Raw genomic sequence first — 25,763 nt, 5'->3', positions numbered from 1 at the left:
TACAGCCACACTGAGATAGAGGCAGGGCTAGGCCCTGGTTTCTCCACTCCGCAAAGAATGTGCATTGTAAGCTTCATGGAAACAGAGACTGCATGTTACCCACTTCTGTACTTCCAGCATCCAGCACAGGGCCTGGCACAGAATAAATGCTTTGGGGTATCTGACACCGGTCACATACCCCTGCCCTCCTGAGGTTCCACATCTATGTATCAGATGGAAACCAGAGTCACAAATGGAGACAGATTCAGAGACTCAGCCTGAAAGGAGACAGAAGAGGTAGAGAGCTACAGGATGCATGGCCCAGGATGGCAAAGGTACAGATAGAAATGGGGACACACTGAAGCCTAGTAGGGAATATTGGGGAGCTGGGCCTGGAGCCAGCCTGGGGTGGCTGACCACAGAAGGCTTTGTGGGCTGAGCTTGCAGGACTGAGCAGTGATTCATGGGGCCTGTCTCTGTGGCTCTCCTGGCAGCAGAATCAACTCACAGCAGCCTTTTCCACTGAGATCATAAAATGAGAATGGGCCTCCCTCCCCTGACCCTTCCCCAACTCTCCCTCAGCCTCCCATTTCTTGCCAACATGACTCAATCAAAAATGGGCCGGGCACAGTGGTTCATGCCACAAAATCCCAGCACTTTGGAAGGCCAAGGAGGGCAGATTACCTGAGGTTGGGAGTTCCAGACTAGCTTGGCCAACATGGCAAAACCTGGTTTCTACTAAAAATACAAAAATTAGCCAGATGTGGTGGTGCATGCCTGTAATCCCAGATACTTGGGAGGCTGAAGCAAGAGAATTGCATGAACCCAGGAGGCGGAGGTTGCAGTGAGCTGAGATCATGCCACTGCACTCCAGCCTGAGCTACAGAATGAGACTCTGTCTCAAAAATAAATAAATAAATAAAAATAGGGGGAGGATTCTGGGCCTCAGTGGGCCTAGTGACAACAGACCCACAGTCATTCACCTTACACATCCCTCTTCAGTGTGACCCAAAATACTGAGGGCAACAAATACTCCAGAACTTCCAGATGTCTCTTGCCTTTGGCCTAAATAAACTCCAAACTCCTCGGTATGGCATTCAAGGCCATTTAGAGGCATCACAGCCTTCCCATCTACCTCCCAAACTGGCCTGGAAAACAAATCTGATTACTACTCTAGTCTCACATTGGCTTCTCTTCCTGAAGGCCCATGCCCAACTCCCCTAATCAAAATCCTTCCTCCTTTGAGACTGGGGCACAGCACCTCCTTCATGAAGCCTTCCCCAGCCAAGTTCTCTCAGCTCAGGCCATCCTGCCCAGTCACACAGCAAGGACCCATGGATGAGTGCTTGACGCACTTCCTCTCCTGTGTCCAAGACACCTGCCTGCCTCCCCATCAAACCCACCATGCTCATCTACCCCCACACTGCAACCTCCACCTCCCGGGTTCAAGTGATTCTTCTGCCTCAATCTCTCAAGCAGCTGGGATTACAGGAGTGCACCACCATGCCTAGCTAATTTTTGTATTTTTAGTAGAGATGGTGTTTCAGCATGTTGGCCAGGCTGATCTCAAGCTCCTGACCTCAAGGGATCCATCTGCCTCAGCCTCCCAAAGTGCTGGGATTACAGGCATGAGCCACCATGCCCAGCCTGACAGATGACATTTATGATCTCTTACCTTGAGCCAGGCCCCGTGTAGATTCTTCCCATTAAATCTTATCATTTAATCTTGACAGCAGCCTTATGGAGTGAGTATGATTATCTCATTTGAAAGATGAGGACACTGAGGCTGAGAGAGAGCATGTAACACACCAGAATGACACTGGTAAGTGACAGCTGGGGCTGTTGACTCTAAACTGTTGTTGACTATGGCCAGGCATGGTGGCTCATGCCTATAGTCCCAGTGCTTTGGGAGGTCAAGACAGGTAGATTGCCTGAGGTCAGAAGTTTGAGACCAGCCTGGCCAACATGGCAAAACCTCCATCTCTACTAAATTGAGGCCAGGCGTGGTGGTTCACGCCTGTAATCCAAAAACTTTGGAGGCCAAGGTAGGTGGATCACCTGAAGTCAGGAGTTCAAGACCAGCCTGACCAACATGATGAAACCCCATCTTCAAAAAATAAAAAATAAAAAAGTTTCAGCCAGGCGCAGTGGCTCACGCCTATAATCCCAGCACTTCGGGAGGCCAAGGTGGGTGGATCACGAGGTCAAGAGATCAAGACCATCCTGGTCAACATGGTGAAACCCCGTCTCTACTAAAAATACAAAAGAATTAGCTGGGCATGGTGGTGCACGCCTGTAGTCCCAGCTACTTGGGAGGCTGAGGCAGGAGAATTGCTTGAACCCGGGAGGCAGAGGTTGCAGTGAGCTAAGATCATGCCATTGCACTCCAGCCTGAGTGACAGAATGAGACTCTGTCTCAAAAAAAATAAAAATAAATAAGCTGTTCACTACTGGTTAACTACTAGGCCTTATCACTGTGGACCATAAACAACCTGAGGGCAAAGCCCAAGTCACTCTTTCTTCTCATCACACCTTACCTGCGCATAATGCAGAAAAAGTAAAGGTAACTTGGCTAAACATATAACCTTCCAAGTGTGTCAAAAGTCCTTCAGATCCAGAGAGCCAGAAAGTAGGTTAGTTATTACCTAGGGCTGAGGAGGGCCAGGGATGAGAACTGACTGCTAATGAGTACAGGGTTTTTTTGGGGGGGATGATAAAAATGTTCTAAATTTAGATTGCGGTAAGGGCTGCACAACCCTGTAGGTATATTAAAAACACTGAACTGTACACTTTAAATGGGTGAATTTTTATGGTATGTGACTTATATCTCAAATATATAAATATTTTTTTATTTAATTTTTTTTTTTAGATGGAGTCTTGTTCTGTCGCCCAGGCTAGAGTGCAGTGGTATGATCTCGGCTCACTGCAGCCTCTGCCTCCTGGGTTCAAGCGATTCTTATGCCACAGCCACCTGAGTAGCTGGGACTAAAGCCATGCATTACCACTCCCAGATAATTTTTTTGATTTTTTGATAGAGACAGGGGCTTGCTATATTGCCCAAGCTAGTCTTAAACCCCTGGCCTCAATCGAACCACCTGCCTCGGCCTCTAAAAGTGCTGAGATTACAGGTATGAGCCACTGTGCCTAGCTCTCAAATATTTTTTTGGAGGGGGAGGGAGTCTCTCTCCCTCTGCTTCCCAGGCTGGAGTGCAGTGGCATGATCTCAGTTCACTACAACCTCCACCTCCCAGGTTCCAGCCATTCTCCTGCCTCAGCCACCCGAGTAGCTGGAATTACAGGCGAGTGCCAACATGCCCGGCTAATTTTTGTTATTTTTAGTAGAGATGGGGTTTCACCATGTTGGTGAGTCTGGTCTTGTACTCCTGACCTTAAGTGATCTGCCTGCCTTGGCCTCCCACAGTGCTGGGATTACAGGCATGAGCCACATCCCTGAGCCAAATTTCTTTTTTTTTTTTTTAGACAGAATTTCACTCTTATTGCCCAGGCTGGAGTGCAATGGTGTGATCTCAGCTCACTGCAACCTCCAACTCCCAGGTTCAAGTGATTCTTCTGCCTCAGCCTCCCAAATAGCTGGGATTACAGGTGCATGCCACCACACCCAGCTAATTTTTTTTTTGTATTTTTAGTAGAGATGGGGTTTCACCATGTTAGCCAGGATGGTCTCAATTTCCTGACTTCATGATCTGCCCACCTCCAGCCTCCCATATTGCTGGGATTATAGATGAGAGCCACTGTGCTCAGCCCAGTTTTTTTTTAGTCCTTCAGACACCAGCGGAATTGGATTTGGGGACTACTGTTATCTAGGGATTTCAATTCATGTTTCTGGACCCTACACTATCTGATTTACATCGTAAACAGGCCAGGTGAGGTGGCTCATACCTGTAATTCCAATCATGGCCAGGTGAGGTGGCTCATACCTGTAATTCCAACACTTGAGGAGGCCAAAGCAGGAGGATTGTTTGAGGTCAGGAGTTCAAGAACAGCTTGGGCAACATAGTGAGACCCCATCTCTAGAAAAAAAAATATGCCAGGTGTGGTGGCTCACACCTGTATCCCAGCACTTTGAGAAGCTGAGGCAGGCAGATCACTTGAGGTCAGGAGTTTGAGACCAGCCAGGCCAACATGGTAAAATCCCGTCTCTACTGAAAATACAAAAAATTAGCCAGGCATAGTGGCATGTGCCCGTAGTCCCAGCTACTCAGGAGACTGAGGCATGACAATCACTTGAACCCAGGAGACAGAGGTTGCAGTGAACTGAGATCATGCCACTGCACTCTAGCCTGGGTGACAGAATAAGATTCTGTTTCTGAAAATAAATAAATATAGTAAAAACAAAAGTTAAAAAATTAGCCAGGCATGGTGGTACACACCTGTAGTCCTAGCTACTTGGGAGACTGCATCAAGAATATTCTTTGAGGCCGGGCGCGGTGGCTCACGCCTGTAATCCCAGCACTTTGGGAGGTGGGTGGATCACGAGATCAAGAGTTCGTAGACCATCCTGGTCAACGTGGTGAAACCCCGTCTCTACTAAAAATACAAAAAAAATTAGCTGGGCACAGTGGTGCGTGCCTGTAATCCCAGCTACTCGGGAGGCTGAGGCAGGAGAATTGCCTGGACCCAGGAGGCGGAGGTTACGGTGAGCCAAGATCGAGCCATTGCACTCCAGCCTGGATAACAAGAGCGAAATTCCTTCTCAAAAAAAAAAAAAAAAAGAATATTCCTTGAGCCCAGGGATGCAGTGATCTATGATTGTACCACTGCACTCCAGCTTGGGTGATAGAACAAAATCCTGTCTCCAAAAATAAAAATTAAACACTCCAGGTGACCAAATCCCTTGAGCCCTTGAGATTGCCCTCCCACCTGTCATGTGCAAAAGGCCACTTCTGTTCATGTGTCCTATTACCTGAGTCCAGGTTTTCAAGAAATGCTCATCTGGTCCTAGGTATGTGATGGCTGCATCAGGGCAGCTTAGCACCTGACCTCTAGGGTCTTTCCCTGCTAGCCTTTCTCATTTTGTAGACTTCTAGTTCGGTGGTTCCATGCCAAAATAGTGATCCTCTTGACCACCACTGCAGTCCCCTGCTAAGAGGACAATATTGGAAAGGTATGGGGGATGCATGACAGGGGACCAGAGGATGAACAGTTTTGCCTAGGATTCCTCTCCATTCTCAATCCTTGGGGCAGGTAGTTGGGTTTTCATCTCCTTCACCAGATGCCCCTGTTGCCCCCCACCCTAAGAACCACCTGATACATGGACACAAGACACTCATCCATCTGAGAGATGTTTAATGTGTCTTAGGTTCAAGGTACAAAACACAAGGCAGGTGCTAACCCCTGGAAAATCACCTGCTACCCAGTCAGCCCCTGCTTAGCCAGGCGTCCCAGCTTAGCCAGGCATCCCAGCCCCCAGAGCAATGGAGCAGTAGCCCTGAGATACTGGGTTCCTTCTCTGGGGAATGTTCAGGTGGTGACATGACAGCCCAGAGGCCACTATGTCTCCTCCTCAAAAAACCCAGACCCAAGGATCAGAAAGGTCCAGACTTGGACCCAGAGCAGCAGATCCCAGAATGACCCCAGCTCAGCAGCAGCCTTGAACTGAAGTCTGTCCCAGCCCCCAGCCTTGGTCTTAGAAAAGGAGGAACTATTACCCCAATACCTGACAGCAAATGGAAGGGGCTAAAGCAGGAATTGGAAGCAGAGGTTCCTACTGCCCTAAAAAAAAATGGACTATGGGTAGCTGACCCAGCAGGGCAGCAAAGCCCAAGGTTGAAGCCTGCCCCACCTCCTACTCCAGTTCCTCTGAGGGCCAGCCCCTCACAGAGCCTCACTGCCAGGGCGCCAGTGACCCAGTGCTGGGGAGGGAATGGGGACAGGGAAGGCTGGCATTCACTGAGGACTGATGCCCTAGCTTTTGGGGCAGGAGCAGCTGTCTATAGAGTCTCCGGGAAAACCCACTAGGGAAGGGGGACCAGCAACCCAAGTCTCTGGACCTAGTCCCTAGAAGGCCTGGACTGGATCCGGAGCCAGAGTAGAGGCCTTACTGAAATGGAAGGTGGCAGGGATTAAGAGCAGGGAGGTGGCGAGAAAGGCCCCTGTGAGGACCAGCTCAGGTGACCCCTCTGACCAGCCCCAAGGAAGCTCAATTGCTACTTCAGCCCAGACCCCTCTGGCTTCATGTCAAGTTGCAAGGATTCTACCCATCACCCAGGGAGCATTTCCCACAGGGATTCCACCTCCTGCTCCTCCCCAAGACCCTGGGCTACAGCCGGCTGCCTCTGTTGAACTGGATACACCAGTGGGAGTTAGCGGTGCCTGGGCTGAGATGGGTGTGGTTCTTGTGGCCCATAAGAGGCTGCAGCTCCTGCTGCTGTGGGAGGTCAGCACTGCTCTCACTGTGAGAGCGGCCAGCCTTGGCCAGGCTCGGGGGGAAGGCGAAGCTAGGGCGTGGATCAGAAGGCGGGTAGAGAGGGGCCTGGGGCTCTTCAGCACCCCGTGGATGGGGAGGCAGGCAGGTCAGAGTTGGGGCCTGGTTACAGGGAGGAGATGCTAGGCTCTCCAGGGATGACATGCTCTGGTTCCAGCCCGTCTGCATGTCCACAGGCACAATCTTGGTGGTTTCCGAGGACACGTATACTGCCAGGTCCCCTTGCCCACTCTTCCAGGGGAGCTCCTTCTCTGCACATGTTGGGGAGGGGGGAATGATTCGTGGGCTCGGGCACACCTCAAGGCTTCCTGGGGACAAAGAGTGTACATGAACTCATTACCAATACAGTGGAAAACTCAAGTATAAGCACATTCTCATAAATTCATGCGACAGTTTCCATATGCCATCCATTTATGCAATTATCTATGAATGTCTTGCTGAGGGGAAGTACCACAGCTGGTTTTGCTCTCCACTTTATCCGCAGCACCTAGCACAGGGCCGGGCACACAGTAGTTGCTCGAGAAATCCCTATCGAACAAATGAAAATAAGGAAAGTTGGCCAGGCGCAGTGGCTCACACGTGTAATCCAAGCACTTTGGGAGACCAAGGCAGTGGATCACCTGAGCTCAGGAGTTAGAGACCAGCCTGGCCAACATGGTGAGACCCATCTCTACTAAAAATACAAAAATTAGTCAGTTGTGGTGGCACACGCCTGTAATCCTAGCACTTTGGGAGGCCAAGGTGGGTGGATCACCTGAGGTCAAGAGTTCAAGACCAGCCTGGCCATCATGGTGAAACTCCAACTTTAAAAAAAAAAAAAAGATTAGCCTGGGCAACATAACAAGACCTCATCTCTACTAGAAAAAAAAGATAGCTGAGCATGATGGTTTGTGCCTGAAGTCCCAGCTACTCTGGAGGCTGAGGCAAAAGGATTGCTTGAGCTTGGGTGTTCAAGGTTGCAGTGAGCTGTGATCGCACTACTGCCCTCCAGCCTGGGCAACAGAGAGAGACAGTCTCAAAAGAAAAAAAATAAAAGAATTCTTACCTTTTAGAGATATATACTGAAGTATTTATTGATAAAGTGATAATGACATTTTAGACTTGCATCAGAAGAACCCAGTGGAGGGAGAGGCATAGGTGAGGTTTAGGTGAAATAAGATTGGCTATGAGTAGGTAATTATTGAAGCTGGATAATGGATAGATGGGAATTTATTTTATAGTTTTATCATTGTATATTTTGAAATTTCCTTAGCTACATACCAGCTACCAGAAAAAAAGAAAGAAAGAAAGAAAGAAATTTCCTATAATAAAAAATTTGTAAAAACATTTGAGGGTCCCAGCCACCAGTGATAATGACATTATGAGTGAATTAGGCCTCTATACATACACAGAAATGCTTATATACTGTATTTTTATCCACAGTAATTCCATTTTGATGACTTCAGTCTCCAACTCCAGGTCAGGCTGCCACCTTCACCTGAGGCTCTACTTGAGGGCATGGGTCTCAACAGAGCCCATGGTTTGCTCACTACTTCCTGTTCCTCACTAGAATATAAAGGGAGGCAGCATGGCCTTGAAAAGGTGTGGGTGGCATGGTGAGTCACACCTGTAATCCCAGCATTTTGGGAGACCAAGGTAGGAAGATTGCTTGAGTCTAGGAGTTTGAGGCCAGCCTGGGTAACACAGCGAAACCTCATTTCTACAAAAAAGTTTAAAAATTAGCTGGTTGGGCTGGGAGAGGTGGCTCATGCCTGTAATCCCAGCACTTTGGGAGGCCAAGGCGGGTGGATCACCTGAGGACAGGAGTTCAAAACCAGCCTGAATAGGCTGAATGCAGTGGCTCATACCTGTAATCCCAGCACTTTGGGAGGCGGAGGCAGGTAGATCATGAGGTCAGGAGATCAAGACCATCCTGGCCAACATGATGAAACCCTGTTGCTATAAAAAATACAAAAATTAGCTGGGCATGGTGGTGCATGCCTGTAGTTCCAGCTACTAGGGAGGCTGAGGCAAGAGAATTGTTTCAACCCGGGAGGCAAAGGTTGCAGTGAGCTGAGATCCCACCACTGCACTCCAGCCTGGTGACAGAGCAAGACTGCATCTCAAAAAAAAAAAAAAAAAAAAGAAAGAAAGGACCAGCCTGATTAACACAGTGAAACTCTGTCTGTACTAAAAATATAAAAAATTAGCCAGGCATGGTAGCAGGCACCTGTAAATCCTGGCTACTTGGGAGGCTGAGGCAGGAGAATCATTTGAAGCCAGGAGGCAGAGGTTGCAGTGAGCCGAGATCGCACCACTGCACTCCAGCCTGGGCAAAAAGAGGAAAACTCTGTCTCAAAAAAAAGCTGGGTGCAGTGGCTCACACCTGTAATCCCAGCACTTTGGGAGGCCAAGGTGGGCGGATCAGCTGAGGTTGGGAATTCGAGACCAGCCTGACCAACATGGAGAAACCCTGTCTCTACTAAAAATACAAAATTAGCTGGGCATGGTGGTGGTGCATTCCTGTAATTCCTGCTACTCCAGAGGCTGAATAAGGAGAATCAGTTGAACCCGGGAGGCAGAGGTTGCAGTGAACTGAGATAACACCATTGCACTCCAGCCTGGGCAACAAGAGTGAAACTCCATCTTAAAGAAAAAAAAAAATCAGCTGGGTGTGCTAGTGCACACCTGTAGTCCCTGATACTCAGGAAGCTGAGGTGGGAGGATCACTTGAGTCCTGGAGATCAAGGCTGCAGTGAGCCATGATCATGCCATTGTGCAATTTGTGATCCACCCTGGGTGACAGAGTGAGCTCCTGTCTCAAAAAATATTGCAATGCAAGAATGGCATCAAATAAAAGAAAAAATAGAAAAGGCTGAATGTGGTGGCTCACGCCTGTAATCCCAACACTTTGGGAGGCCAAGGCGGATGGATCACCTGGGGTCAGGAGTTTGAGACCGGGTGTGGTGGTGCATGTCTGAAATCCCAGCTATTCGGAAGACTGAGGCAAAATTGCTTGAACCCTGGAGGCAGAGGTTGCAGTGAGCCAAGATCACGCCACTGCACTCCAGCCTGGGCCACAAGAACAAAACTCTGTCTGGGCTGGGTGCGGTGGCTCACACCTGTAATCCCAGCACTTTGGGAGGCTGAGGCGGGCAGATCACCTGAGGTCAGAAGTTTGAGATCTCAGTCTGGCCAACATGGTGAAACCCTGTCTCTAAAATAAATAAATAAATTAATTAATTAATTTTAAAAAACTCTGTCTAAAATAAAATAATATTTAAAAAGGCTGTGGGCTTTGGAGTCAGATGGGTCAGGTTCAAATTCTGGTTCTACTATGTGATGCTGGACAAGTCACGAGTCCCTTAGGCTGTCTGAGCTCAATTTCCCCATCTTGGTGGTTGTAAGGGTTGAGTATCATTTATGTCAGGCATCTGACATGAAGATGGTCTGCAAATGCTGGCTGGTGAATAGGAAAAGGGAGTTGTCTGGAGTAGAGGCCATGGGTGAAGAGAAAGGAAATCAGCTTGCTCCAGAGGGAAGGGGGACAGGGAGGAAGCCATTACCTGAGACCTTGCCCTCTTGGAGAACCTCACTGGTGGCCCGAGCCACAAAGATGATGCCCTCATCGTCCTCCTTCTCTGTCTCTGAACTGTCGCTCTCCTCCTCCTCCTCCTCAGACTCCACAGTTAATATGACAGCAGCTGGACAGAGATGAGCAAAGTCAGGCGGCCTGGGCTGGCAGCTGCCTCTTGGGACTGCATAGCCCTAAGCCAGCTCTGTCTCCCTAAGCAGAACACACATTGGCAGAGACACCTACTTTCTCCTCTGGCTGTTTCAAGCACTGGCCTAGGAGGTGGTGACTTGGGAGAAAGAGAAGTGACACTGCAGAGCCCAACGAGGCAACCAGAGGAAGCTAAGTCCGCAGAGGAAGCCATGAGGACCACACTTTCTAGCTCCCCCATCCTTTTTGTCAGCCCCAAAGGCCATGATCCACTGGAAACATGAGCACTTGGATTGCTGGAAGTCCCATTAACATTCAGATAATACAAAACTGGCTTTGTAGCCAGGTGCAGTAGCTCACGCCTGTAATCCCAACACTTTGGGAGGCTGAGGCAGGCAGATCACCTGAGGTGAGGTATTCAAGACCAGCCAGGCCAACAAGGTGAAACCTCTCTACCAAAAACACAAAAAAATTAGCCAGGCATAGTGGCACACACCTGTAATCCCAACTACTTGGGAGGCTGAGGTAGGAGAATCATTTGAGGTAGGAGAATCATTTGCCTCTGGGAGGCAGAGGTGGCAGTGAGCCGAGATGGCACCACTGCACTCTAGCCTGGGCACCGGAGTAAGATTCCATCTCAAAAAAGCAAAACAGAACTGGCTTTGCAGACAGTACACTGGGCCCCAGGGTCCATCCATCCTCCAAGCCCAGACCAAGCTCCCCCTTCTCCATGACACCTTTTCCAAGTCCTTGGGGCCTGTAACCCCTAGTTAGCAATCAGATGTCTCCTGTCATCCATTGTCTAATAACTGCTTTGAACATTTCCAAGTTGGAAATCAAGTCCCTGGGGGAAGAGCCCCAGCTCATGGTGCTTAAAATGCACCCTGGAGCAGGTCCTCCAGGATTCTGGGTGGTGACCCCCAGCCCTTACCCTCCTTCCTCCCATCCTCAATCCCACCCTTCTCCCTGCTTGCCTGTGTCCTGAAAGCCCAGGTCTCGAGGTTTCCCATTTGTAGCCTCAGCATTCGCCACACCATCCTTCTGAGGACCAAGAAAGAAAACCTGAGCCTCTGGCCCCAGCTCCCCACCCAACCCTGTCATCTGGTGGGGTCAACAGGAGGACAAGTTTTCTTAACCCAGCAGGAGGGAATTTGCATCAGTCCCACTGGTTCTACAACCCTTGGCCAACCAGGCAAGAATTGTAGGGTCTGAGTGAACCATGCCCCAAAAAGAAATCTGGATGCATCAGTCTGGGCTGATTTAGGGGCTCATGGAGTTGCCCCTCAAAGGAATCTCCTTTTCTCCCGCCTTTTTCATTTTTGGTAAGAGCTCCTGCTGCCTTCCAGCAGGTGACCACATGGCCAAGAGGCTGCTCCCCCTCTGAAGGTATCACCTTACCCCTCTGGGGCTCTAAGAACATCTAAAGGAGAACCCAAAAGGCAACAGTCATCAAGTGTCTAAGGACTATCCAACTGGGGGTCCCTCTAAGCTGGATCCTAACACTTGGGGGGCTCAAAACTGCATGCTATCAGCCTCCAGCTCCAAAGAGGAGTCCCTAAGAGAAGACATGCCTTCCTGCGGCCAGTCTTGCGGGGTCGTGGCTTGCTCTTGGTGAAGCAGATGTTGTGCTTGGTGGATTTGAAGGACTCTAGCCGCCGCTTCATGTTCTGCTGGAAGACCTCCTTGTCCTGCCTCTCCTGCGCATCGTCTGAGATGAAGTGGCGACTGCAGCTGGCTTTGTACTGGCAATGACAGCCCCACCTCGCTATGAGGCCAGATGCCTTGGCCTCCCACAGGAACCCCAGGCCACAGCCCCACCATATTCAACACAGGTCCTGCCAGCCCAGCTTTTCCAGAATTAACAATGGATTGAAAAACAAAATACAAGAGGAACCCAGCCAGAGACTCTGTGTTCTCAATTCCCTGGGAGAAGCTTCCCTTTATCTCAGAACTTATTCCCCCAAACCTGGCCTTCTCGATCCCTTGCCATCCTTTCCCGATTCTCTCTGATTTGAAGGTGACCCTCTGTCTTGTTCTGGTACTATGACAACATGGGGAACATTTTCTTCATTCTACCTCCATTGATCTGAGCTTTGCCCAGATGCCCAGCCTCCCTGCCCCCTTCTGGCTACACAGGATCCTTTCTCCAGCTGGATTCTCCCATCTAGCCATTTCTACAACCACCATCATGATATCCTGCGCTGCACTTTGAACTTTCGTTAACTATCTCCCCTAACACCCTGGACCTTCTCGGTCCCAATAATTTAGGTTCACCCCTATCATCTGCTCTTTTTTTTTTTTTATGAGACAGAGTTCTGCTCTTGTCACCCAAGCTGGAGTGCAATGGCACAATCTCTGCTCACTGCAACCTCCGCCTCCAGGGTTCAAGCAATTCTCCAGCCTCAGTCTCCCGAGTAGCTGGGATTACAGGCACCTGCCACCACACCCAGCTAATTCTTGTATTTTTAGTAGAGATAGGGTTTCACCATATTGCCAGGCTGGTCTTGAACTCCTGACCTCAGGTGATCTGCCCACCTTGGCCTCCCAAGGTCCTGGGATTACAGGCATGAGCCACTGCACCTGGCTATGCTCTTTTTAACTCTCATAAAGACCAAGCCTGCCTACACACTCACCTAGACTGCCTCTACCTCTACCCTCCCTGCTTAGCACCTTTTCATCATCTAGTGGTAATCCCCTGAAATACTGCCCAGCACCTGCCAGATAATCTTATTTTGCCTCACATCCCAAGTCTGGTCCCTTTATCTCATATTTTCTGCTTCCCTAAACCAGTTCTAAGAGCCCCCTTCAAGTCTTCCATTTGCCCTCCTCCACTACCTATGCACCAGGAGGCACCCTCTTTCCTGGGATGAAGGGGTCCATCTCCTTCACAAGGCTCATTGCTGCCCAGCCCCAGTCTCCACATGGTTCAGTTCCCCCTCCTGCCTCCAGCAGTTCCTGCTGCCTCCTATTTCTCCACTCTCCTGTCTCTTCACCCCTTCCCTCACCACTTGGCTCCCTCCCCTCTGTTTTCAAGCTCCTGCCTTTGCCTCATTAAAGAAACTCTCTATGAACACTATTGTCTCCCTTTTGCTGCCACACTTTTAGAATTTGATTCTGACACGTTCTCTCCTACTCACCACTTCCTTAAATACCAGAAATCCAACCCTGGGGTCCACAACTCCACAGTGCTGCCTTCTCGCTGGTCACCAGTGTGGTGGGCTCTGCCTCTGCACAGCATCTAGCCCTCTTTCTGCCCCAGGCCTGAGACACCACCTGTCACTGTTTCTCCAAGGGTTCCTTGTCTTTGGCTCGCCTTCCTTTTCTCCCATGTGCATTCCTCAGTGTTATCTTTAGCCCTCCTCTCTCCCCAGGAAACACTCTCCCCAGAGAACTTATTCATTCTGTCCACCCCAGCTATCCCAGTGATATAGACCTGTGGTTCTTGAATATCAGTCATCAGACCAGCTGCATTTGAATCACCTGGGCAACTTAGTAAGAACACAGATTCAGTCGGGCTCAGTGGTTCACACCTGTAATCCCAACACTTTGGGAGGCAGAGGCAGGCAGATCACCAGAGGTCAGGAGTTCAAGACCAGCCTGACCAACATGGAGAAACCGTCTCTACTAAAAACACAAAACCTACTGGGCCTAGTGGTGCATGCCTGTAATCTCAGCTACTCAGGAGGCTGAGGCAGAAGAATCACTTGAACCCGGGAGATGGAGGATGCAGTGAGCAGAGATTGCACCATTGCACTCCAGCCTGGGCAACAAGAGCAAAACTCCAACTCAAAAAAAAACCACAGATTCTTAGTTCCACTCCAAACTGCAGAATCAGAATCTTCAGGTTAAGCCAGGAAGTTCCCCAGGGGATTCTGTGGTAGCCAGGTGACAAAACCTGATAAGGATTGCTTCCAAATCTCTCTCCAGCCTTATCTATTAAACTATAATCTTATCTTTCTAACTGCATACTAGATATCTCTGTCTCTCTCTAATGATATTTCTATGAAGAACATGATAAATTGTGGATTGTGTTGTCATACTAAGTGGATTCAGAACTGGTTAAGTTACCATACCCCAAAAATGCTTGATCCATGTCAGACTGGAGGAAAGTCTTTAGTAGCATGCCACAGGGCTCTGTCCTCAGCTCTATCCTGTTCAACATGTTTATGTTGATTTGGATGAATACAAAGTTAACAGGATTAACACATTTTCAGATTATATTAATCTAAGAAGGAGACATTTGGTGGCAGACATGGGAACCAAACAGTGGGATGATGGGCTAAAGTAAGTAAGATGACATTTAACATGATACACACAAACTCATTCCAGATTTTTAAAAAACAGACTGAACTGATTGGACTGAACCCACTGACCAATCTTATACATACACATACACATACACACACACACACACACACACACACACACAGCACACCAAATCATTATGTATTTCCTGATGTGGCACCACAGAAAATATATAGCATACCTACTGAATGTCCCTGAATCTGATCAGACCTCTAGATTTCACAACCAGGAAATATAGGGAATGAAGGAACACGTTAAACAACACTACTGGAATACAGTCAGCAAAATCTAGAAAATGTGCAATTCTCCAAGACCAAGTATCCAGTTTCTTCAATAAATAAATAGTAAGGGAGATAAAAAGGGGAGAAAGAACTATTATAGACTTTTTTTAATGAAGAGACATATTTCCAAAATGCTAAATGTAGACTTAATTTGGATCCTGAGCATCCAGCTGGAAAAAAGATATTTATTGAATACTGACTGGATGTAAGAGTTCTTGCCACTTAGAGAGACATACTGAAATATTTTGAGATGATGTGATATGATGTCTGGAGTTTTTTTTTTAAAGATAAAGTGTGGGTGGGATGTGGTAGGGCTATAGAATGTAATAGAATTAATCATGCACTGATTTTTCAGAGCTGGTTGATAGATAAATATGAGTTATTTTATTCTCTCTACTGGAATTTTGAATAAGAAAAAGGTTTTTTAAGAACTCCACAGGTTGGGATGAGACAGGTTCTGACAGCCATTAACTGAGGCAGACCTGGGAGTTTAGCAGATTCTAAGGACAATGTGGGGTCCCAGGGTGGTAAGCCAAGACTGGAGGGATCTTGGGCTATGGGAAGAGAAATAGCAAGTTCTAGAACTAGAATGGTGAGAGAGCTTCTAGGCCCTTCCCTGGCCAGCCACAGCTAGAGTAGCAACTTCCATTCTGGGCCCTGTTTTTTAAGTCCGGAGAAGACACACCGGGAAAAGGCAAGAGAGCCTGTGTAAAATGGAACTGTCTTGAAACCTTGGAAGATTCATTCTGTAGAGCTGCAAAGAGTCAAATCAGGACCAGTGGGTGCAAGTTAAAGGAGGCCAATTCTGTTTCCACAGTAGGAAGAGCTTTGACTGTTAAAACTGCCAGAACTGGTGATGTCTGGTGGCTTCCCATTTTAAAAAGGTGCAAGGTAATGGCTTGCTGCCCTCTTGTGGGGTTGCAACAGATTCTCTCCTGGATGGGCTTGGCCTTTCCAGCCGAAAAGCTTAATTATCTGCATTGGACTAACTTCCATTATTTAAAACAGATGCCCACCTTCCACAGGCTAAGCTGATCTAGGAGACTTCCTCAGTGCTCCTGCTTCTGTCTGTGACCCCATGATTCTCCAGTGACCCTCAAGGCCCCCAGTACTCTGTCTCCTCTCCCCATCAAAGCCAATCACACCACCCGGCCCTAATCCATGACATTTCACTCCAGCTTCCCAACTGGCTTTCCCAGCGTCTCAATTCACCCCCTCCAATTTGATCTGCATTCTGCTACCAGAGAAGGTATTCTTAAACATGCTTGTATTAGGCCAACCCTTTCTACAAAAAATAAAAATAAAGGAGAGGTTTTTTATTACTGATGAAACACATACCCTTTTTTTTTTTTTTTTTTTTTGACATGGAGTCTCACTCTGTCACCCAGGCTGGAGTGCAGTGGTGTGACCTCAGCTCATTGCAACCTCTGCCTCCCAGATTCAAGTGATTCTCCTCCCAAGTAGCTGGGATTACAGGCACGTGCCACCGTACCCAGCTAATTTTTTATGGTGTTTCACTTTCACCATGTTGGTCAGGCTGATCTCAAACTCCTGACCTCAAGTGATTCCCCCGTCCTTGGCCTCCCAAAGTGCTGGGATTACAGGCATGAGCCACTGCGCCCGGCTGAAACCCACACTTTTTAGCTGGGCATCTGCAGCTGTCTAACAAGCTGGTGCCAACTGCCTCTTAAGCTCTCCCTAGACCACCTCCACCCCCTCAAAATTCTGATGCCTGCCTGCTCTCACCCTACGGCGTGGCTTGTAGAGGCCTCCGCAGAGCAGATGATGCATCACAGCATCCTCGCGATCCCGGCCGCTGCGTACCGTGTCAATCACCTGCAGATCCAGACATGCTCCACTGCCACTCTCCCTCCTGCAGGAGACAGGGGACACATGTGCTGGGGAGGGGGCAGGAAGCATAGGCCAGAAGAGGGGCAGATACAAAGGTGCTGACAAATCTCCCCAGAAGGGATTCAGAGAGAGGGCCCAATGGAGATGAGTATGAGGAAGAGGAAAGGGCTCAAGGACTCACAGCAGGTTGGTGACAGAAGTCTCTGCCACAGAATTGCGGCTGGGCATAGAGGGCAGAGTGAGACCTGTAGAAGACAAGACGTGGCCTCCCTGGAGGCGTCAAGACCACGGTTAGCCGGCAATCAGATGCAAGGTGGCCCAGGAGTCAGGGGCAATAAAGAAAATAATAATAAGGAACATGTAGTTTACTCTTTTGACATGCCAGGTACTGTGCTAGGCACTTTCCACATCAAACCCACAAATTCTGTGGCATAGGTACTCTTATGCCTACTTCCTATTTTTATTTATTCATTTATTTATTTAGAGATGGAGTCTTGCACTGCAGCCCAGGCTGTAGTGCAGTGGCGAGATCTCATGACTGCAATCTCCGCCTCCTGGGTTCAAGCGATTCTCCTGCCTCAGCCTCCCAAGTAGCTGAGACTACAGGTGTGCGCCACCATGCCCAGATAATTTTTTTTGTATTTTCAATAGAGATGGGGTTTCACCTTGTTGGCCCAGTTGGTCTTGATCTCCTGACCTCGTGATCTGCCCACCTTGGTCTCCCAAAGTGCTGAGATTACAGGTGTGAGCCACCGCACCTGGCCTATTTATTTATTTTTTTATATTTGAGAGTCTCATTCTGTTGCCCAGGCTGGAGTGCAGTGGCATGATCTCAGCTCGCTGCAACCTCTGCTTTCTGGATTTAAGCGATTCTCCTGCCTTAGCCTCCAGAGTAGCTGGGATTACAGGCGTACACCACCACGCCTGGCTAGTTTTTGTATTTTCAGTATAGACAGGGTTTCACCATGTTGGCCAGGCTGATTTCAAACTCCTGACCTCAAGTGATCCACCCACCTTGGTCTCCCAAAGTGTTGGGATCACAGGTATGAGCCACCATGCCCAGCTTCTTATGCCTGCTTTCTTACAGCTAAGGAAACAGGCTCAGAGAGTATGACTTACCCAAGGTCACAAATTTGGAAGTGATAACAGTTGAGCCACATCTGATGACTCCAGAATCCAGCTGTTTCCCACCTCTCTGGACTGCCTGCCAGACTCTGAATGTCAGCACCAGGCCCAGCTGCTTCCTGGAGCTAGCTGCCACTTAACCAGACCACGGAGCCAGCTAGGAATTCCCAGCTCCCTTCAGGCCTGGCTGCTTGACACCCCTTTCTGTCCTGCTCTGCTGCCCATCTGCCCACCCACCACTGGCCCACCTGGTAGCTGGTAGCCCACCTGGTCCACAAAGCTGATGGCATCCCGGATGTTGAGTCTGTAGTACACATCCCAGATCTGGTCCCGGATGCGGTAGGCTGACCGTCGCATCAGCAGCTGACTCAGGTATTTCTTGTCAAACTGCTCCCACCTACAGAGGATGCCAGGCCCGGCCCTGAGTCCCATTCCCAAGGCCTGGCCATGAGGCCCTTCCTCAGATGGGGCAAGGACACCATCAGCACTGACTTGGCTTTTTAGATATGGGCCTCAGCCAGGGAGAATCTCAAGGCTAGTCCCTGCCCTCATGGAATTTATAGTGTCATGGGAAAGGCTAACCATAATTGAAATTATTCCAAATCACTATAAAATTGCGACCATGACAAGAACTATAAAGGATAATTGGAGAATATGACACAGATATGTCCTAATCAGGGAGGCCAGGGAAGGCCTCCCTAAGGAATTGAAGCCTACAGTGAGTTGTGAAGGATGAATTGAAGCTGAGTAAGTGAGAGGGAGGTGAGGGAGTGTTCTAGTAGAGAGAGGGTCCCAGTGGCCAGGCTGGGGGAGCATGGTGGGTCCTGAGGCTCTAAGGTAGGGTCCATAGAATTAGCAGGCAGACAGTGAAAGATGGAGCAGAGCATGATGAGGCTAGAGTCTGGCAGTTGCCAGACCATGCAGGGCCAAGCAGCCCACACTGGGGAACCTTGTCTTAACCTGAGAGCACTGGGATGCCACTGAAGGGCTTCAGGCAGAGGTCACCCAGCCTGAACCTGGCTCTGTCCCTTCTCAGAAGTGTGGCACATCCCCCATGCTTCCCTGGCTGGTGGAGCTGCTGCTGCTGCTGAAGGAGCCTCGGGGCAGCTCCCTCACCTGTCCCTCCAGTAGTGGTAGCCATGGTGCCCCACAACGTCCTCCACTGCAGCCAGAATGTGGTCAAAAGTCTAGAAGGGGGGGCGGGTAGGGGGACTGGATCAGGACTTTGCCCAAAATAGGAGATGGTCAAGAGGGACAGGTTAGGGCTGGGGTTCTGGTACCCACGTGCTCATGCAGCTCCTGGTTCAGGGTAGGTTTGTGATGCTCACTCCTCTTCACCTTCAGCCATTTGACCAGTGGCTTGATGGTCAAGCCCTACGGACAGGCAGGAGGTGAGCCCTGCCTTATTCCTATTCAGTTCCCTGCTTCCTTTCTCTCCCCATAATGAGGCCTCAGCTTTGGTACCCCCACCCCACTGCACTCAAGATCTAGGAAGTCAGGGCCCTCCATCTCTCAGCGGGAAGAGGAGCCCCTGTCCCATAGGCTCCAAGACTCCCCCAGGGTCTGCCCGACCCTCTCCCTACCCAGCCTTGTGGGCACTCCCACCTGCACGATGACTGTGAAGAAGACCACCACAATAGTGGTGGCTACAAAGTAGTCCTTGGCAGGGACCTTGGTCCTATCCAGTAGGATGACGAGAGCAAAGGCCACAGCCCCCCGCAGGCCCCCATAGGACATCACCACTTGGTCAATCTTGTCCAGAGGGATTAGCCGGAACTGATTCAGCACCCAGGTCTGCAGGACTACGCCTGCAGCGGGAGGGAGGCCAGTGGGAGCAAAGCGTTGGGAGTGGAGGACATAGGAGTGGATATCACCAAGTATCTGGGCTGAGGTCTAACAGGGGCTGGGAGAGGTGAGCAACAAGAGGAGGCTTAGGAATTGATAAGGATGTGGACTCAGAAGGGGAGATGAGCTGCAGGCAGGGGCGGGACAGGAAGGAGAGTGGGAAAGCAGAGGGTATCAGCAATACCGAGGGCTCGGAAGAACAGGATGAAGATGAGGGTGCCCAGCACCAGCCCAGAATCCCAGGCCCACTTAGAAGAGTCCACAGCTGAGATGCCAAGCAGCATGAAGATGACGGTCTCAGCACAGCTGGCTAGAGTCTTCATTGTATATTTGACAGTTGTGCGTGACTTATGGGAGATGTTGGCCTCCACGTACTTCTTACAGCCCAGGCCACACATGGTCACCCTGGGAGAGGATAGAGAGACAGGGAAAGTGGGGAAGGGTTCCAGGGGGGCTCAGCCTCTGTGGTTTGAGCATACTTCAGGAGGGAGCACTGCCCATCACAGGATATCAGACTCTCAGAGCTGAAGCCCGGGGAGGCCTGAAGACTGAATGGTAGTGCTGGGCTTCAAGTCCAGATCTCCAGGCTTCCTTCTCAGTATCTCATGGAGGGGAAGGTGGGAGGAACATGCTCTGACTAGCAGGCTGTCTGATGCAGCTTCTGAAGTGCTATGGCCCCCAGAGCCGGTGACCCCAGGCCTTAAAGTTTACTTCCAGCCCATCCTACACCCAGAGGGTTTTAGGGTGCTGAGGACAGTTCTGGAGGCAGCTCCTGGAATATTACCTGAGGTTTACTATCTCCCCAGGAGAGTTTGAGGCTCCCACTACCACAAAGGGTCAGGGAAATCTAAGGACTCCTGAAGTTCCTCCCTGTGTCCCTATGAGGGACAACCATCTCCAGTGCCCCCTCCCAGCTATCTGCCTGCAAGGTCCCCAGAACTCACGCAAGAATGGCGGACAGTGAGGCCATTTCAGCAGTGAGGTAGGCTGCATAGGCGAGGAGGAAGACCAGCAGCGGCTCGATGATGCGGACCCGCTTGGTGAAGCGTGTGGTCAGGGCCAGGAGGAAGGCAAAGACTAAGCCCACGGCTGCCCCGCCCAGACTGACCACAAACAGGGAGGCTGGGGGAGGAGTGGGTTGTCAGCATGACCCCTGGCCTGGACCCTACCCTGGCAGGGAGTGAGGGATGATGCCCACCACACTCCCAGGGGCTCAAAATCCCAGAGCCAGGATCCCTGGCAAGCCGCTCCCAGACCCCATTTCTCTATAGAAGAGGGGAGGAGATAAGGCAACCCAAATAGCCTCCTCTGTGCTGATATGGGGTGGAAGGGCCTCAGCAACCCAGGGGAGGCAGACCTCCAATGCTAGCTGGGAGTGGGGAAATACTGACCGACTCCCTTCAGGTAGTCAGTGGCCTGCACGTTGGCAGAGCCCATCTCCACAAAGGAGTTGCAGACCTTGTACAGCACCTGAGCGAGAAGAGGAGAGTCAGCAGTGAGGCGGGAAGGCAGCAACTGGGACTGCTGGGAGACAGTGAAAGCAGACAGCATATCTGCCCCAGGGAACCCATGGGAAGGGTCTGAATCTGTGCAGACCCCCAGTTGGTCAGAACATGCAGCCTGGGGTCAGGGAATGGCAGCCAGCTGAGCATGCTCACCACGGTGACTGCATCGTTGAGCAGGGACTCGCCAAAGACAATGATGAAGAGAGTCTCATTGACGTGCACCTCCTCAAAGACAGCTAGCACTGCTACGGGGTCCACCGCCGAGATGAGGCTCCCAAACAGCAGGAAGTCCAGTAAGCCAGCCTGCACCCTAGGGGCTATTGACGGACAGGTGTAGGACAGTCCAGTCACTGAGGACAACCCAGTCCCCTGCAGCATGCCCTTTGACAAGCCCAGGCTCCACCCCTGCTGATACAATGAGGAAGCCCAAAGAGGACTTGGGATGGCAAAGACAGCATCCACCTGCAGATCAGGAGACTTCAGTCAAGCTACCTATGCCTAAGGCCTGGCTTTGCCAATTACCAACTGTGTGATGCTAGTTCTGTCACTGTCATATGACTTACCTTAGCCATGCCTTTTCATCTACCTGCCTCACAAGATTGTTTCAAAACTCAACCCAGCCATTTAGAATAGAGCAAAAGGCCAGGTGCGCCCCAGCACTTTGGGAGGCCAAGGCATGCTGGATCACCTGAGGTCAGGAGTTTGAGATGAGCATGGCCAGCATAGTGAAACCCCATCTCTACTAAAAATACAAAAAGTAGCTGGGTGTGGTGGTATGTGCCTGTAATCCCAGCTACTTGGGAGGCTAAGGCAGGAGAATTGTTTGAACCAGGGAGGAAGAGGTTGCAGTGAGCTGAGATCGTGCCACTGCACTCCAGCCTGGGTGATAGAGTGAAACTCAGTCTCAAAAAAGATAAATAAGTAAAATAGAATTAGGGAAAAAAACACTGTAGTAGCAGTACTAATAACTACTAGCAAATAGAAATTGGCTGCTAACTGGATTTTTATTAGGGAGAATAATGAAAGAGTGCTTTCTCCCACACCTGTGGTTCCCAGCCAAAGGGATGTAACACAGTTCTCAGCAGGGGTGGAGGACTGAACAAAGTAAGAAAAGCACCTCAGGTGGGACTAGAACATGTCATATAAATTCTATGAGCCCGCGTTTCCCCATGTCTAAACTGAGACTAATAACAATATCTACCTCAAAAAGTTCCTTATTTAGCCAATGCCTAACACAAAGTAAGCACTCAGAAGATATTATTATGTATTAGGATTACTACTGTTATTATGATCTGATGTATTCCCTTCCCTTCCTGCCCTAAGTAGTGTACTACCTCAATAGGGAAACCAGGTGAGAGTCCTAGACAGCAATTGTAAACATCTTCTTGTAATACCCTGGAAAAAGTATGAATCATCAGCCTTCAGGGTTGAATGAATTTCTTGGATTAGGAAATAAAGAATGAGGTAGCAAGAGAGGGCAACCTAAAGGCAAAGAGCCTCAGTAAAACAAACCTGAGGTCGGGCCCAGTGGCTCACACCTCTAATCCTAGCACTTTGAGAGGCTGAGGTGGGTAGATCACCTGAGGTCAGGAGTTTAAGACCAGCCTGGCCAACATGGTGATACCCTGTCTCTACTAAAAATACAAAAATTAGTGGCACATGCTGGTAATCCCAGCTACTTGGGAGGCTAAGGCAGGAGAATCGCTTGAACCCAGGAGGTGGAGGTTGCAGTAAGCCGGGATCATGACATTGCATTCCAGCCTGAGCAAGAGTGAGACTCAATCTCAAAAAAACAAACAATAAAACGGTCCTCTTCTGCTAACCTTGGACCTAACAGCAAACAACAAAGGGGGTTCTATTTCCCCATACATTAAATGTGACAAACTATACCCCAAAAGTGTTGCTATGAAGAGTCAATGAGGTAAGTAAGAAGAGAAAACCCAGTGTAGTGCCAGCATTTGATGGATTTATAATAGGTATTTATTTTTTAAATAATAAATTTATTATAGACAATATGTAGTTAAGAAAAAATAATAATAAAAACAGAAAACCACCCTGACCTGGCCTAGACAGAGCCAGGACAGTAGGCCCTTGCAGAAATGGTGCACAGCTGTGCCTCAGGGGAGCAGGGCTGGCAAGTGGCAGTGTGGTAACAGAGGGCAGGAGGCAACAGAGTGGTAACGCAGGCTCCCCAGCCTTGGCAGCCTACACACAGCTGGGAGCCAGGCTCTTGCTCAGCTGTTATGCTGCAGAAGCCCAGACTGGCAGAGACTTAGATGAGGCCTGAAGCCCACTGGGAGCACTGCCTTGCACTCCAGTGGGAGGGACCTAGGACAGAGCTTTCAGAGCAAGGCTCACACCAGCAGGGACCTCAGAGCTGGAGGACAGGGGAGGGGGGCAATGGGTCTGGCAAAGCCCAGGTCTTAGAGTCACTCACCCACAAGTCCAGCCTGCTGCAAGCCCCAGAGGGCAGCACCTGTTGTGAAGGCATTCCAGAGTGTGCCTACCACGGCATAGGTGAGGATGGCACCCAAGTTGTCAAAGAACAGCCTGCTAGGCATGAAATAGCCCGAGTCCAACACAATAGGAGGCAGCAAGAAGAGGAAGAAGGTACCCGGCTCTAGCTGGTACTCAGCTTTCTTGGCCACAGCCAAAACAATGCCCCCTAGCACCAGGCCCAGCAAAATCAGCAGGCAGCTCTCAGGGACCAGAGATGTTACTTTCCGAGACAGGTGAAACACTGCAATGCAAAAAGAGGACAGGGTGCATCAGTTTATGGAATATCCTCCCGCACCTAGGCGTATACCCTCCCAGTCTTAGAAGGTTAGTCAAAGTCAGGATTCCTGACCCTGGGACCAAGGGAGGAGAAATATGCAAGACTTCTAGAATTTCCAGTCTCCAGGGCTACTCCCTCCTCTGCAGTCAAAGTCATCTGTTTGTTAGTGTTTCTGTCACAACATGGTAACCTAGGTCTTTACTGCTTTTTCCTCTTCTAGAAATGTCCCTTCCTCTCTACTTTCATTCTCAGGGAACCTCACTTTTCTCTGACTTCCCTTATCCATAGCCACTATTTGAACCTCAGCAAATGCTACCCAGTATCTTTCTATATATAAAATAGCTGTAAAAATCAGGGCCTTTGAAGTCAGACTGCTTGGATTCAAAGCCTAGTTCTGTAACCTTAGGGCAAATAACTTCACCTCTCTGACTCTCAGTTTTCTCATCAGCGAAATGGGAGTAAAAACAATAATGATCTCACAAGATTATTGGGACCATTAAAAAAGATAATATACAGGCTGGGCATGGTGGCTCATGCCTGTAATCCCAACACTTTGGGAGGCCAAGGTGGGCAGATCACCTGAGGTCAGGAGTTCCAGATCAGCCTGGTCAACATGGCGAAACCCTGTCTCTACTGAAAATACAAAAATTAGCCGGGCGTGGTGGCTGGTGCCTGTAGTCCCAGCTACTTCAGGAGGCTGAGGCAGGAGAATCACTTAAATTTGGGAGGTGGAGGTTGCAGTGAGCCAAGGTCATGCACTCCAGCCTGAGCTACAGAGTGAGACTCTGTCTTAAGAAAAAAAAAAAAAAGGCCAGGTGGCATGGTGGCTCACACCTGTAATACCAGCACTTTGGGAGGCCAAGGAGGCAGATCATGAGGTCCAGAATAGAGACCATCCTGGCCAACATGGTGAAACCCCCTCTCTACTAAAAATACAAAAATTAGCTGGGAGTGGTGGTGCACACCTGTAGTTCCAGCTATTCGGGAGACTGAGGCAGGAGAATCACTTGAACCCAGGAGGCAGAGGTTGCAGTGAGCCAAGATCGCGCCACTGTACTCCAGGCTGGCGACAGAGCAAGACTCTGTCTCAAAAAAAAAAAAAAAAGAAAAAAAAAGACAATCTACTGAAAAGCACTTAGCACACTACTTTACAGTAAGCACTCAATAAATTTACCTATTTATAAGTCCTAACTCCTTAACTAGACCAGAATGTATTTTATACCTCCTAGGAGCCTTGTAGACTCCTAGCCCAATATGCTTTCCATTATATGGACTCGCTCAGGACTGCGTAAAAACTTTGGGTTTAGCAGTCAGGAGATCTCCAGGTCTCCTTCCAGCCTTAGCACATTCTGTGTTCTCAGGCAAATATTTAACTTACGTGAATTTCATCTTCTTCTTTTGTAATATAGGAAAAATACCCAGCATCAAGGGTGAGGATAAGATGATATAAAGTATGCAATATGCCTAGCATAATGTCCGACACATAGTAGGTTCTTACCAAATGTTAATAGAACAGTTCTGTCTCTAGGAGGGGAGAAGAAAGGGTTTCTAGCACTATTGCCACTCATATTTTTGTCCTCTAAAAGAAAATCTTTGGCTCTCCTTTAAGTTCTCAGACCACAAGTGAACACCTCTCTCTCTACATAATCCCTGGTGTGCTGGGGGAGGCCTCTAAATTAGCCTGTGTGAGACCCTATGCCAAGACAGTACCCTTTGAAAGCTGTACCCAAAGGGCCTAGAACAGTGCCTGGCACATAGTGAGCTCAATGTAAATATTTGTTTAATAAAAGGGAAAAAGTCTCCTAGCAATGAAGCTGGGGGAAGGTGTTTCTGAATGTTCTGCCTTTCCCCCCACTTTTAGGATTTTCTTTGGCTTGTGAAAAGGAGGCTCTCTTCTCTACTTCCATAGGAGATGTCATCCAAACTAGAAAAAGAACAATGATTTAGG

At 49.3% G+C, this 25,763-nt stretch overlaps 1 protein-coding gene and 1 long non-coding RNA gene across 14 annotated transcripts in view; one reads left to right on the top strand and one right to left on the bottom strand.

Annotated features, from left to right (window-relative positions):
* Window positions 1-174: 174 nt before the first annotated feature.
* On the top strand, window positions 175-25,763 carry LOC144580518 (uncharacterized). 3 transcript variants are annotated; one of them, XR_013530092.1, is made up of 3 exons: window positions 175-314; window positions 1,713-1,801; window positions 25,677-25,763. It is a non-coding gene; the product is annotated as an uncharacterized LOC144580518 (long non-coding RNA). The 3 variants fall into 3 exon arrangements; XR_013530090.1 differs by lacking the exon at window positions 25,677-25,763 and adding an exon at window positions 7,847-7,967; XR_013530091.1 differs by lacking the exon at window positions 25,677-25,763 and adding an exon at window positions 6,909-7,039.
* SLC9A5 (solute carrier family 9 member A5) overlaps window positions 5,270-25,763 on the bottom strand; it is a 33,926-nt gene continuing 13,432 nt past the window's right edge. For 6 of the 11 annotated variants that reach the window (XM_035282111.3, XM_035282117.3, XM_035282112.3 and 3 more), the window contains 15 exons: window positions 23,477-23,779; window positions 21,193-21,356; window positions 20,926-21,004; window positions 20,479-20,656; window positions 19,719-19,939; window positions 19,295-19,497; window positions 18,974-19,063; window positions 18,806-18,876; window positions 17,957-18,086; window positions 16,746-16,834; window positions 16,460-16,586; window positions 11,699-11,869; window positions 11,102-11,168; window positions 9,970-10,107; window positions 5,270-6,732 (listed from right to left, as the gene is read on the bottom strand). In XM_035282111.3, the coding sequence (XP_035138002.1) occupies window positions 6,260-6,732; window positions 9,970-10,107; window positions 11,102-11,168; window positions 11,699-11,869; window positions 16,460-16,586; window positions 16,746-16,834; window positions 17,957-18,086; window positions 18,806-18,876; window positions 18,974-19,063; window positions 19,295-19,497; window positions 19,719-19,939; window positions 20,479-20,656; window positions 20,926-21,004; window positions 21,193-21,356; window positions 23,477-23,779 (2,504 nt within the window). In that variant the 3' untranslated portion in view covers window positions 5,270-6,259. Of the gene's footprint in view, window positions 6,733-9,969; window positions 10,108-11,101; window positions 11,169-11,698; window positions 11,870-16,459; window positions 16,587-16,745; window positions 16,835-17,956; window positions 18,087-18,805; window positions 18,877-18,973; window positions 19,064-19,294; window positions 19,498-19,718; window positions 19,940-20,478; window positions 20,657-20,925; window positions 21,005-21,192; window positions 21,357-23,476; window positions 23,780-25,763 lie in introns of those variants that run through there. The other 5 variants (XM_078357403.1, XM_035282107.3, XM_078357404.1 and 2 more) reach the window with 4 other exon arrangements.

The sequence above is a fragment of the Callithrix jacchus genome, chromosome 20 (assembly GCF_049354715.1).
Source record: "Callithrix jacchus isolate 240 chromosome 20, calJac240_pri, whole genome shotgun sequence".
Lineage (NCBI taxonomy): Eukaryota > Metazoa > Chordata > Mammalia > Primates > Cebidae > Callithrix > Callithrix jacchus.
The sequence above is the reverse complement of the archived record's forward strand: the minus strand, read 5'-3'. Positions and strand labels throughout refer to the sequence as shown.